This window comes from Rana temporaria, chromosome 4 (assembly GCF_905171775.1).
Source record: "Rana temporaria chromosome 4, aRanTem1.1, whole genome shotgun sequence".
Classification (NCBI taxonomy): domain Eukaryota; kingdom Metazoa; phylum Chordata; class Amphibia; order Anura; family Ranidae; genus Rana; species Rana temporaria.
Genome location: NC_053492.1, coordinates 170,652,670 through 170,665,942, shown reverse-complemented (window position 1 = coordinate 170,665,942; position 13,273 = coordinate 170,652,670). Strand labels below are relative to the sequence as shown.

The 13,273-nt window shown below is 42.1% G+C and overlaps 1 protein-coding gene across 7 annotated transcripts in view; it reads left to right on the top strand.

Annotated features, from left to right (window-relative positions):
- The window catches only part of PLD1 (phospholipase D1), a 268,255-nt gene that overhangs the window by 146,801 nt on the left and 108,181 nt on the right, over positions 1-13,273 (top strand). For all 7 annotated transcript variants that reach the window (XM_040349370.1, XM_040349372.1, XM_040349367.1 and 4 more), the window contains 4 exons: positions 5,456-5,626; positions 7,511-7,647; positions 11,977-12,122; positions 12,198-12,303. In XM_040349370.1, the coding sequence (XP_040205304.1) occupies positions 5,470-5,626; positions 7,511-7,647; positions 11,977-12,122; positions 12,198-12,303 (546 nt within the window). In that variant the 5' untranslated portion in view covers positions 5,456-5,469. The remainder of the gene's footprint in view (positions 1-5,455; positions 5,627-7,510; positions 7,648-11,976; positions 12,123-12,197; positions 12,304-13,273) is intronic.

Sequence of the window (13,273 nt, the reverse complement as noted above, 5' to 3'; positions counted from 1 at the left end):
CATAGCATAATCCCGTTTGCAAACAGATTTAATGGAAAAAAACAATATAAAAACTCACCTTTACACAAATGAGCTGGTATCAAACATCCATGAGCATCGGGCTCGTCTGCCGACCGTCAGGATGTGCAAAGTCCAGTGCTCCAATCCCGACGCGTGTCGTCGCGTCACGTGACTTTATCAGGGGATAACACTGGGTATAGGGCATAAACTTAAATAGTCTGCAATTGTGGACGCATCCTGTCAGCGATGTTTACCCATGTGTTCACTCGCAGTAGCCCTAGACAAGATGACACACTGCACCACTATCCTTTGATATTGCGCTGCGGGCTCCAAGAAAATGGCCGCTGGGCGTCCACAACTGCAGACTATTTAAGTCTATGCCCTATAACCCTATACACAAATAGGGACTCAAACCAAATTGTAAACAGAAGAGGAGAAGACTTTGGGCTGTATCTTCTCATGACCATGCTACAGGTAAGTAAAAAGGGCTTTTAGATAGGGCTATGTTTTTTTAATTATTTTTTTATGTAGCGTTTAGGGTGGTAGGTGTGGGAGGTAAAAGGGTTTTATCCTAGAGTGGTGCTTTAAGATATTACAATAAAATGTACCCAAAATTAATAGGATTTCCCTGATTATGATCCTCCTATCTTTAATGTTAAAATACAACACCTATACATTGTCATCTTGGTGAATATAAATTGTATTTCTTGTTTTCATGGTAAGGGGGAAGGTTTTCTTTTTTGTTTTTATAAATGTTGACAAAAAATAGAAAGTTATTTCATTATGTGAAGCTTAAAGAGGAGGTCCACCTTAAAAAAAAAAAAGATGGACTCCCAAAAATTTAAAAAATATATATATACTAAAAATAGCTGTTGCTAGGCAGATCGTCCTTATCTGCCACTTCCTATTCAGCTGTGATCTTCTGTCTTCTCCTCCTCGCTTTGTCTTCTGGGGAATGGGGTGTGCTGTCTTCTGGGACCTGTGTGTGTCCCAGAAGACATCCAGCCATTCACAAAGCACTGCACGACTCGAGCATGCGCAGTAGTAAACGGGCAGTGAAGCCGCACAGCTCCACTGCCTGTTTCCCTTACTTTGAATGGTGGCCCCCGGGATCAGATCCGAAGGACGGATCGGCCTCAGGCGGCCGACATCATGGGCACCCTGGACAGGTAAGTGTGCTTAGTGTTTGTAGCTGCTGACTGAAAAAAATAAAATAAATTGCGCTGGACCTCCGCTTTAAAGGCTTGCTTACATTTTATAATTGGAAGGCAGTAAAAAAGAATGTTGAGATGCTATTTTATCACCCCCACCTCCTTTAAGCTGCAAAGGCAACTGGACAAAGTCGCATACAAAGATATACCTCTAGGTTAATTCCCCCCTGCATGTAGATCAATGGTGCTCCAAAGCTCACAATGTCTTCCTGGCCTTCAAAACAGCATGAACAGTATAAGGTGAAGACAGCAACCCCGCCTCCTGATAAAAGTACTTTATTGATAAAGGGTACAGTGTGCAGATGACAATGTCATTTGCACACTGTACCCGTTATCAAAAAAGTATAAGGTGAAGAGCTGGGAACTTGTCGTCCTGATAAAAGTACTAATTGTACTAATAGCCTTTATCAATAAAGTACTTTTATCAGGGCAACGCCTTGCTGGCTCACCTTATACTTTCACAAAGTTATTCACAAGCTCATTTCATGGTACAGCAAAAATTGCACCCCCTATTGCGTTCAGTGGGCACTACTGCCACTGACTATGACCCATTAAAAGTGCACGTGCATTGGGGGCCGCAACACATTGGGCTTGCAGTATCGGATTGAAATACCCTGTTTGTCTGTCAAAAAAGAAACCGGTATTCAGGAGGGGATAGTATGGTGACCTGAGTGCCTGAAAATCGCACCTGTACCTCTCTCTGAAAAGCGATCTAGAGCAACACGGTATAAACTAAAGCTAGCAACAATCAAGAACTGTATGCAGAGTCCAATATCTTTTGAGGCTATTAAAACGATTGTCTTCTTGAAAAATGTGTTTTGCTGATTGTAGTTCTTCGGTAGTAATAAAATAAGCATGTGATATTTGATGCTATATGTAACAGGTACTGAAATACAAATACTGACGTTGTAAAGAAGCTGCATTATCTTTCCTCTCCATGTCAGTGTATTTTTAAGGTAGGGCCTGATGACTTCAGAGATGTCTTCACATCATGTGATAGGCAGATACAGACCGCTTTTCCTGATACTCTTATCAAGTAACTGATATGCCTGCTGTTTGGGATTATAAATGGTAATAAATTGTCATGTTGCATTACTGAACACTGTTATAAATGAGTGCATATTATAGTCCACACATCTCATATGCAGACTTCTGATATTCTAGGAATGCACTTTACTTATTTCCCTTCAACTATCTGTCATTGTGATCCCAAAACATAATGGCCAGGTAAAGTGGAACTAAGCCCCCCTATCCTTCACATGTGATCAGTTGTGACACTGGCCATTTTATAGCCTGACATTTAGAGTGAGAGGACAAGCACTTATGACACTTATTTACAGCATGCTATGTGTGTAAAACAAGTGCGGGATGTCAAAATAATAAATATACATACTCTTCTATGTGGCTGCAACATCGGTCCCCCCGCCGGCTCTAAAACAGAGAAGTGAAGTGAATTACATGGCCGTTGATCGCTCAGTTCTCATTCTTCAGTCAGCAGACATCCCAAGTCTCCCGCAAGGTGCGGGAGTCTCCCACATTTGGTAGCAGGCTCCCGGACACCTGCGAGTGTCCCGCGATCTCCCGGCTGCAGGGTTGACCCTGGGTGGCAGTGGTGTCATCCATGTGTGGACATGATCTTCCTTATACTTTGATAAATACCCATTATGTATTCCTTATTGTATGAGGACTACTATCTGTTGACTATACCATGTGCTTCGCTGCAGAGTGAAATAAAAAACTATAAATATATATTAAAAAAAAAAACACTGTCCATTGATGCAGAAAAAAAATGAATTGGACTGCATCTGGTGTGAACCAGCCCAAGTAGAGGTAGTGAATCCGTACCCTGGGCCTGCATACATACCTGGAAAATAACGGCTCAAACACGGGAACAGTTCTGTATAGAACACTGATTTTTATCAGTACTGCACAATCTGTTGATGGTTTATAAATAAAATGCATGTTGGCAAGGCTTATTATTATTGAGTTGCCAGTTACGTTTGAGCTGTGTGGGTTTTTTTTTTTTCTTACTGTACTTTTATTTTGAAAACCGTCTCAATGAGTAAATGTTGATTAAAATATCCTGGTACAGCTGTCTGGTTGTTAAATGAATAGTGACGTTCTGGTTAAAGCAGAACTAAACCCTCCTATACTTAGATCCAAGGAAGCTTCCATCTTAGCCTCTGTTTCATCTGCAGTTGCCATGGTGCTGCACATGTGACCAGTTATGACACAATCCAATAGATGACTTAACAGTTGGGTTGAGAACACAAGCAACTGTGAGAGTTATCCTTCCTGGCATGCCTTAAATGTCACGGTTTTGAAAAGCCTATACATTTATGGGTTTAATTCCATTCAAGTAGGAGAAATGTTTGTGGCGTGTGCTCACGTTCACATTTTACTGAAGGGTGACCTTCTGATCTTATCACACGTTCACATTTTTGTGTCTAAAAAATTCAAGCAAAAAGCAGTTTTTTTTTCTATGCAATCCTAAAGACAAATTGCTTTATGTATTTATGGGTTTTGAAAGGGACAGATTTACATTTTAACATTTACACGTTCGTTTCTAGTACTTTGTATTTGGATACCATTCATATTTAAATAAAATCTCACAAGTACTCATTTGGCAACAAATATATCATTTATGTCCTCATTGGTGCGCTTCTTCTCATTTTCTGCCCTAGTAATGGTGTTAAAAAAATAACTGCTTGTGATAGGCTTAAAAATAGTTTTAATATATTTTTTTTTTGCTAATATTTTGCGGATTTAAACTGATCTGTAATTAACAAGTACCATATTTTTCTACTTTAATCTCTGTTTTTTTTCAACAAGCTATTCAATATGAAATAATGTTTCAATTAGGGTTGTCCCGATACCACTTTTTTTAAGACCAAGTACAAGTACCGATACTTTTTTCCAAGTACTTGCCGATGCCAATTAACAATACTTTTTTTTTCAATGTCATGTGACAGTTTGACAGATGGGGATTGATAGATGGGACTGACAGGTGGCTGGCACTGATAGACGGCACTTATGGGCACTGACTGGTGACTGGCGCTGATGGGCACTGATAGGTGGCACATATGGGCACTGATAGGTGGCACTTGTGGGCACCCGATGGCACTGATTGCACTGATAGGTGGCACTGGTAGATGGCACTGATTGCACTGATAGGTGGCACTTGTGGGCACTGACAGGTGACTGGCACTGAAATGCTGCAAAAAATGTCACAAGGAAAGGATTTATTTAAAAAAAATATATGCTGCAACGCCCATCTTGGTACACCCTGCACTCGGCTGCAGTAAGCATCAGCAGACATCTTGTTACACCCAGTCCGAGCTATATAGGCTAGGTGTAACAAGATGTCCGCTGCTGGCTTACTGCAGCCGAGTGCAGGGTGTACCAAGATGGTTGTAGGGACGTTCAGCCTCTGATGTGGACCTAATGTGACAGCACCGGTCACCGATCCTGATGCGGCTGAACCCTACACCCCTGCCAGCTTACCAATTTCCACTGCAGGTGAGTACTCGCTCTCCACCCTCCGACTACGTCCACCGACTGTGCCCACCCTCTCCAGCCAGACTCCGCCCGCACTTTCCTTCCACAGACTCTGCCTGCCCTCTCCAGCCAGACTCCGCCTGCGCTCTCTGTCCACAGACTCTGCCCGCCCTCTCCAGCCACACTCTGCCTGCACTCCCCCGCCCCTCCCCAGCCACTGACTCCTCCCCCCTCTCTGGCCACTGACTCTACCCTAAAAAATTGAAAAAAAAGGGTGAAGCATCAGGAACATTTGCGCGAGTACAAGTACGCAAATGCTCGGTATTGGCCCTGATAGCGATACTAGTATCGGTGTCGGGACAACCCTAGTTTCAATGTTATTAAAGTTGAACTCAAGGCAAAACATTTTTTTTCTTTAGTCTTTTTGGTTAGACTGAGGAAGGGTTATAACCCCTGTGTCGTCATTGAAAGATTTCCTTTCTGTTACTGTACTGGGGACAACTCAAAATTAGATATTTTCTTTTACTTTCGTTTTCAATGATGAGAACAAACAGAACAAATAGGGTGAATGTCCCTAACTGGGCACAGACCTCAATGATGTGTTCTAATTCATCTCCTCTAAAACAATCCAACAAAAGTTTTGTCTTTACTTTATATATTATTGTGCGTGTGTTTATACTACACAAACATACTACTTTTCATAGATTTTTTTAAATTTTGACTATTCTACTTTTTTTCCCCACTAGGCCCCTGTGTTATCATGTCTCTGAAACCGGAGAGACGGAAGATTGATTCATCTGCTCTGCACAGGATTGCTGCAGACATGAGCAACCTAATAGAGAACCTGGACACCAGCGAGCTCCACTTTGATGGAGAGGAAGTGGATGCTGATATCATTGGTGACTCTAAAGCAAGCGGCAAGTGTTCTATCACATCTGAGCCCAAAAACGACATTAACATAATTGAGTGAAGTGGATAAGTTCATACAAGCCATTTGATAACCCAAAGCACTACATGACTATATTACAATCTAAGTGTTAGTGTACTCCAGGGTCTGACCTAAAGCCAGCCATGCATGGATTGAGATTTGTCCGGTTTAGCAGTAACCAGACGAATTTCAATTCATGTATGGGCAGGGAGGTTGTACAGAAGTCGATCGATCAGCTTCTGTACAACTGCCTGTCAGATTTCCCCACTCAATCAGCACTGTAGGCTATAGCCTGAAATGCTGATTGGTGTATTTTGCTGTCAGAATACAGTAGCTCAGCAGGGGATGATTCACACATTCATACCATCCGAGCAGACGTGGGAGCAGGTACCTGCAAATCTACTGCAACAGAGCAGGTAAGTATAACATGTTTATTATTTTATTAGGGAAAAAAAAAACAGGACTTTACAATCACTTTAACAAATCAAGCCCAATCTATTTACTGGAAGCCCAGATACTTAAAGGCCAAGTTCACCTTTTGTTCACCTTTTTTTTTTTATAAATTCCAGCTCTCCTATATACCAACATAGCATTCATGTACTTTTTTTGCAAAAATATCAAAGCTTCCATAAAATCTACAGACACTTACCTTACTGTCTGTCCTCCATCCATGTTTTCAGACGTTAGTAATGCTTTACTTCCTGATCTGGCTAGAGGTCAGGAAGGTGTTGACCAGTTGACCTCATTCGCACACACCCTGCATCATCCACCCTCCCACTCCCAGCTGCACGTTTTTAAAAGAAATGCAATCAATCAGTGATCACCCTTCTCACTAAATACACAATATACAATCAGATTGCATAGTGTATGGACAGTGTATGAACTCGCATTCCCACATGAGTTTGTTTTTTTAGCGAGGGCCCCATTCACATCTAGCATAGTGGGAGCACACGTTTTGTGGCTCCTTTTTCCTTTGACACGCATAGGGCAGCCTGCTGATTTCAACTGGCTGCACTACATGTGGCATATGGGACATTTTGCCGTTCTGTGGGTTGTGTGTTTTTTTTTACTGTGCGGTTTTCAGCATTTGCCACTCGTTTTTTCACATGGTAAAATGTGTGTTTGCTTCTGTGTTTGATGTGCCGTTAACAATTATTGGCACTGAAAGGGCAACTAGTAATTTTAGGTGTATGAAGGGAAGGGGTTAACACTAGGGGGGGATCAAGGGGTTAAATGTGTTACCTAGGGAGTGATTCTAACTGTAGGGGGCTCACAAGGTGAGGAGACCAATCAGTGTTCCTCTATACTGGGAACACACCATCGGTCTCCTCTCCCCATGACAGGACATGGATCTGTGTGTTTACACACACAGATCCACATTCCTGCTCTTTTACTGGCAATCACGGGTACCCGGCAGGCATCGCGGCCACTAGGCACGCGCATCGGCTCCCGAGTGATGTGGCATGTGACCCCTAGATGGCTGGAACGCCCAGGGCATCATATGACGCCTGCCCAAGATGGGTGGGAAGGAAGTGGTTAAATTAAGCAGTCCTATTTTGGACATGTGAGAAGACTTGACTTTCTGGAAAAGACGATTACACATAGAAAATTTGTGAAGATTTTTGGTTTCACAGTGAATGCACTCACTGGTGAATACTGCTTTTTAGCGATTTCAGCAAAGTGGGGAATAAATTGTCCAAGAATTACAACTTTGTTCATTCATACAGGAAAACCCTGCATTCGTTTTATGCTCCTAGCTGCAGGTATGCCGGTTTAATTAAGGGCTTCCTGATAGTGGGGTTTTATCAGCATTGTTTTTTTATGTTTTATTTATTTTTTAATTGTAAATATTTTTTTATTGTTTTCTCTTTAGGTGTCAGCATTCCTTTCTCTATTATTTATAACACAAAGGGATTTAAAGAACCTGATCTCCAAACCTTCTTGCCAGGATGTCCTATAAAAGTCAAGGTTCTAGAGGCAGAGCGTTTTGCTACTTCATCTACGTCAAAGGTGAGGACTAATAAAGCACACCACAATAATCCAAGGCAGTCATCTCTGGTTGTGAATACTCTTTACTAATATCAATGACTGTTGCCATTTGTTATGGCAAGTGATTGTTCTTTGCTCTGTATACACTCTATTATAATATGCTGAGGCTTAATAGAAGTCTTGGAAAAATGTTTTACCCTTAAAACAGGATGCAGCTGCTTTTGAACCCATTTTCTCTCTTCAAGGGGATTATAATTAATCTCTGATCCACCAGACTATGTTTTTATTTCTTCCAAAAAAAGTGACAAATTGAATTTCACAATCTGGGTCACATGGTCGCTAACTCTTTTTTCAGGATTCAGTATAATCGGTCAGAGTAGGAGAAAGATGACAACAGTGTGTCACTAGTTAGTGACCCATCCTGGTGTAACTGCATTATGACACTCAACTGAGCCTTACTTTTGGGGTAAGAGGGTCATGGACACTCCTTTCTGTGGTGCCTAGGGAAATAAGAACCTCCTTTGCCCTCTCATCACATGTTCTTGGGGATAATGAGAAACATTTAGTGCAGAGGAAATAGCGTGGTAAAGGAGGTTTCTGTGGTCCAAATGTTTCTGGGGCTGTGTTGTGGATTGCATTGTCACAGGCTTGGTGCCGGTGGTGTTGAGGCCCTGGCAATCCTTGAGACAGCAGAGCTGCAGTACGGAACCTGAGGCCGATTCCTATAATCGGAAGGTAGGAAATGAGAGCCAATGTTAAATGCATATGTGGTAGCCAATAAGCTTTTTAGATTGTGTTACAATTAAATCCACATTTTTAATAAAAAATATTTCTCCCATCTTCTTCATATTACTTGCCTGTCCCAATAGGGAAATTCAGACTTTTTTTTTCTCACACTTAGAAGCTTCACTTCTTTTTACTACTTATGACACAGCCTATGTTATGGAGACTTTTACCCTGTAAGTAACGCTGAAAGTACAAATGAAGGAAAATTGCCATACACGGATACACCATACCACTAGACCTCTGATACTATGGTATCTGGCACCAAGCAATTAGTAGTAGATACTAGTCGGTAGTCCTGTATGTTGGGAGGTAAGGCCTCCATGGATCCTAATTGTGTTTCGAGCACATGCCTCAATGTTCGATTTGGATTGAGATTTTGAAAATTTGGAGGCAAAGTCAACTCATCGTTGTGTCCCCCATTTTTTAATTCATCAGACCAGGCTACCTTCTTCCAATGCTCCTGTGGTCCAGTTCTGATGCTCACGTGCCCATTGTAGGCACTTTTGGCTGTAAACACGGGTCAGCATGGGCTCCCTGCAGCTGCGCTGCCCCATATCCAACAGTTCTCACTTGTGTGTACACCTTTCCATCAGAGCCAGCATTACCTTTTTACCAATTTGTACTACAGTAACTCTTCTATTGGATGGGTCTGCACAGACCAGCATTTGCTCACCACGTTTACCAGTTTTTTTTTTCCTTGGACCACTAGCAACATTCTACAAGAACTGAAATTTGTAAGTTGCTCTGACCTAGTCATCTAACCATTACAATTTGGCCTTCGTCAAAATTGCTCGCATCCTTACGCTTGCCCATTTTTTTTCCGGCTTTCAACACATCAACTGCAGAGACAATGCATTCACTTGCTGCCTAATATATCCTACTCACATTAAGATACAATTGTAATGAGATAATCAATGTTATTCATCTGTCAGTGGTCATATTGTTATGGCTGATTGGTGTATACTTATATAGCAAAAGAAATGAACAGCAGTAAGAAAACAGAATACCAGCGGGAAATGTGCCGCTATAAATTGTATATTATGCATAATGGCATGTACAAAATTTATGCAATATGAAATTTATATCAGAACCTGACTCCTGCCAAACCTTTTTACATTTTTGGGCACATTATGGGGAAGAATTAGGATATTGGTTAGGTTTTATTTCTGTCTGTTTCACGTGAAGAGGGATCCTTTTTGCTTCTTGCCCTTGTAACAGGATGTCAGAGGGATGGTAATTGGTAGAACCTCTATCCAGTGAGAAGAGATGAAGCGGCAAATACACCTTTAATTAGTATAATGAAAATGTACTTTTCACTTCATCTCATCTTCTGCCATATCCTGGAAAATCTGCGAGTTTGGGACACAGATGGAAGTAAAATAGGACACAAAAATGTCCCAGCATTCATCAGCTAGCCTGCAAAAAAAAATTGTATTTAACTCTAATCTCAGTAAATTCACATCTTGGGACATAAATACCAATTATTACATTGAGAGCAAATATACCTGAAGGTAGCCCATAATGGCTGGGTTCACACTGGTACGACACGACTTTGTCCTGTGACTTGGAAGTCTGACTTCCATTTGACTTCAATGAATGGAATCCGACTTTGATCCAGACAATAACAGGCCCTCTGGTTTGAATCTTTAGGGAAAACAACGCCAAATAAAAAACAAAGGCATACCCTTCAGTCTGGTAAGGTTTTTAAGGAGCCCCCCAACCCCAAAGCACCTTGCCCCTATGTTGATGGGGACAAGGGCATCTTCCCGACAACCCTGGCCGGTGGTTGTCGGGGTCTGCGGGCAGGGGGCTTATCAGAATCCAGAAACCCCCTTTAACAAGGGGGCCTCCGGATCCCGGCCCCCCACTCTATGTGAAAGAGTTACAGGGTACATTGTAGCCCTACCAGTTCACCCAAAAAAAGGGATGTCATCCGGAGGCCCCGCCCATTGTGAAGTCACCACCCGTGGCAGGATGGGGCAGTGATGCCACACGGTGGACCCAGCATTACAGCGGGAGAACATCAGAGGAAGTACAGAGGGAGCAGACAGAAGAGAGAAGACTTAGTGGTGGGAAAAGACAGTGGAGAGAGGAGACTCGGCCAGTGAGAGGAGATCCTGCTGCAGGGGAAGGCAGCTGAGAGGGGAGACCTGGCGGTGGGAGAAGACAGCTGAGAGAGGGGACCCGTCGGCAGGAGAAGACCTCGCCGAAGGGCAAGGAGGAGATGCTCCAGAGCTGCTTAAATAAATTTGTCAAAAACCTGTGTGCTCTTTTTACACGTTTTTTTTTTTTGGAAGGGGTACAGTATCCCATACTCATTCACATAGGGGGGGGCTGGGATCTGGGGTCCCCACTGTTAAAAGGGGCCTTCGTATTCTTATAAGCCCCCCCGCCCACAGAAGCCAACAACCACTGGCCAGGGTTGTTGAGAAGAGGCCCCCCCTCCCATATGTTGAAGGCATGTGGCCTGGTATAGTTCAGGAGGGGGGAGCGCACTCTCGTCCCCATGGGGTTCCCCTTCAAGATCATCAGAGCACAAGTGGCATGCCAAAGTCCAATCAGTTAAGACGATAATTTGACTTCAATGAGATTTAATGGGCTGAAGTAGGATCAAAGGCGGACCAGAGTAGTGCAGGAACCTTTTTCAAAGTCAGACCAGGTAAGACGGCTCCCATAGGGAACCATTGATTTATACACGTCATGCGACTGGTGCTCCCAATGTTGGAGTGTTTGTCGTATCAGTGTGAACCCAGCCTAAAGGTGCAGAGACGCACCAGAATGCCAGTACGGCAAATTGCACTAAAAGTTGCCAAGGAATGTAAAGTGCTGTGTGGGTCTGAGATTGCAGCCCGGTTAAGGAGTACCTCCACTGACCCCTTTGGGATGCAGTCAGGGTATTTCTGAATCAATTGTTGGACATTGTAGTGAATTATCCTTTGCCCAGTTTAGCGTCCACTCCAGTGATACACCTCTGCTCCTATCTCACCTTGTGCCGGAATTAGTTAGGTTTTTCTGCATTTGTTGATGTGACCTGACATCCAATAGGAGTTACTTTTCCTGCTGATATGTTTTGATCAAGTCACCATTTTATGCAAGAGTGCAATTTTGTTCACATTTGATTTAGTAAAAAAATGATTTATCTGTGCTTTCCAGTCTGCTCTGCTTTCTCTGGAAAATTCAACCCCATCTTACCCCTTATTGTATCAAATGATTTTGTTTAGAAAGACAGTTACTAATGATCAAGTCATTTGTTTTATTTATAGTTTGATGTGTAGCACAAGAATTGTATTTCTCTACAGTAGTAGAGTGTCTGGCACTTGATGCAATAATGTACAGACATGGGAACTCATATCCTTGCTATGGTCCTCAAGTCTGTAGATGTCTCAGATAATTATTTGCATTGCCCATAGCCAGTTTGGGAATTATGATAGATCTGATTTGTTGCTACATTATTCTTCCAGCGTTGTGTTCTAGTTTCCTCACCATCCCTTTTTCATTTGCATTTACTGTAAAAGGTATCCCAGAAACTTACATTTATTAACGTTGCCTTCTGTTTAATTTCAGACTTCAGTTTTGAGCATTTACACAATTGAGCTGACTCATGGGGAATTCACGTGGCAAGTCAAGAGAAAATATAAGCACTTTCAGGACCTTCACAGAGAACTACTACGATACAAAGCTTTCATTCGCATCCCTATTCCCACTAGAAGGTAATGTCCTCATTGGCTTAGTTCTGTGATTGTAATCCCTTGCACATGGCTGAGACTAATGGCTGTTATTTACAGCCACACAGTAAGAAGACAGACTGTAAGAAGAGGCGAAGTGAGGCCCATGCCAAGTCTACCTCGGAATGCCGAGATTGTCAGAGAGGAGCAGTCCTCAAGCAGAAGGGTAATTTTAGCCCAAGCTCAAAGCTATTTCTAAGACTGTACTTTGGGAAAAGACCTATTTTATTTAAAGCTTACCTTTACTATACTTATCTCTAAATTCCATACATTTTTTTTTTTACTTATTTATTTATTTTTTCATATGTGTAATAATGTGAAGATTCATATATGGGGGGAAGGAAGGGTGGATGAAAATTGGCAGCTATAAAAAAAAATTTTAAATCAAAATTGCAAGGGTAAGAGCAGTTTTCTTTTTCTGTTGTCATCCCTTCAGCTCTCTCTCGAACACGCGCTTCTTCACTCTGCCCCGACGTCCACTGCTTTTTCGCATCCTTTCTCCCCACTGCTGCAACAATGTGGTTCTACACTCTACACCGCTGAACCACCATGTTTAAACTCCAATGCATTTCTTTACCCTTCCCCACTAAATCAACATGCCCTTTTTCGCTCTCTGCCACTGCACCAACACACACACAACCCCACTTACTCCCACTGCACCAACACACACACAACCCCACTTACTCCCACTGCACCAATATGTACTTCAGTCTCTGCCATTGCCTTGACATACACCTCACCACCATTACAATATTCCCTTTCCCTAGATTATGCCTAATGTAATTGCAATATAGAAAAGTTACCCCAAGGGATTTTTTTTTAGCACCAAAAGGGGGTTACCATTTTTCTTTTTTTGATTATATGTAACGGTTTGTAAAATTATTTTTACAAACCCCAGGGGTATCTATGTGGCTGGCATTTTGTAATTTAATGTTTTGCTCCACTGTATCAATATCACTATTTATGATGAAATGTGTTTTGTATTGTATCACCAGAGCTCACCTTTTAATTCATAAATGCTATTGGAGCTTCATATGGCTATCGATTTAATCTGTTTGCTGCAAAAAAAAAAACCCTTGGGGGAACTTATCCATATTGCAATTATTTTGGGGTGTGAGGCCTCTTCATTTCTAAAT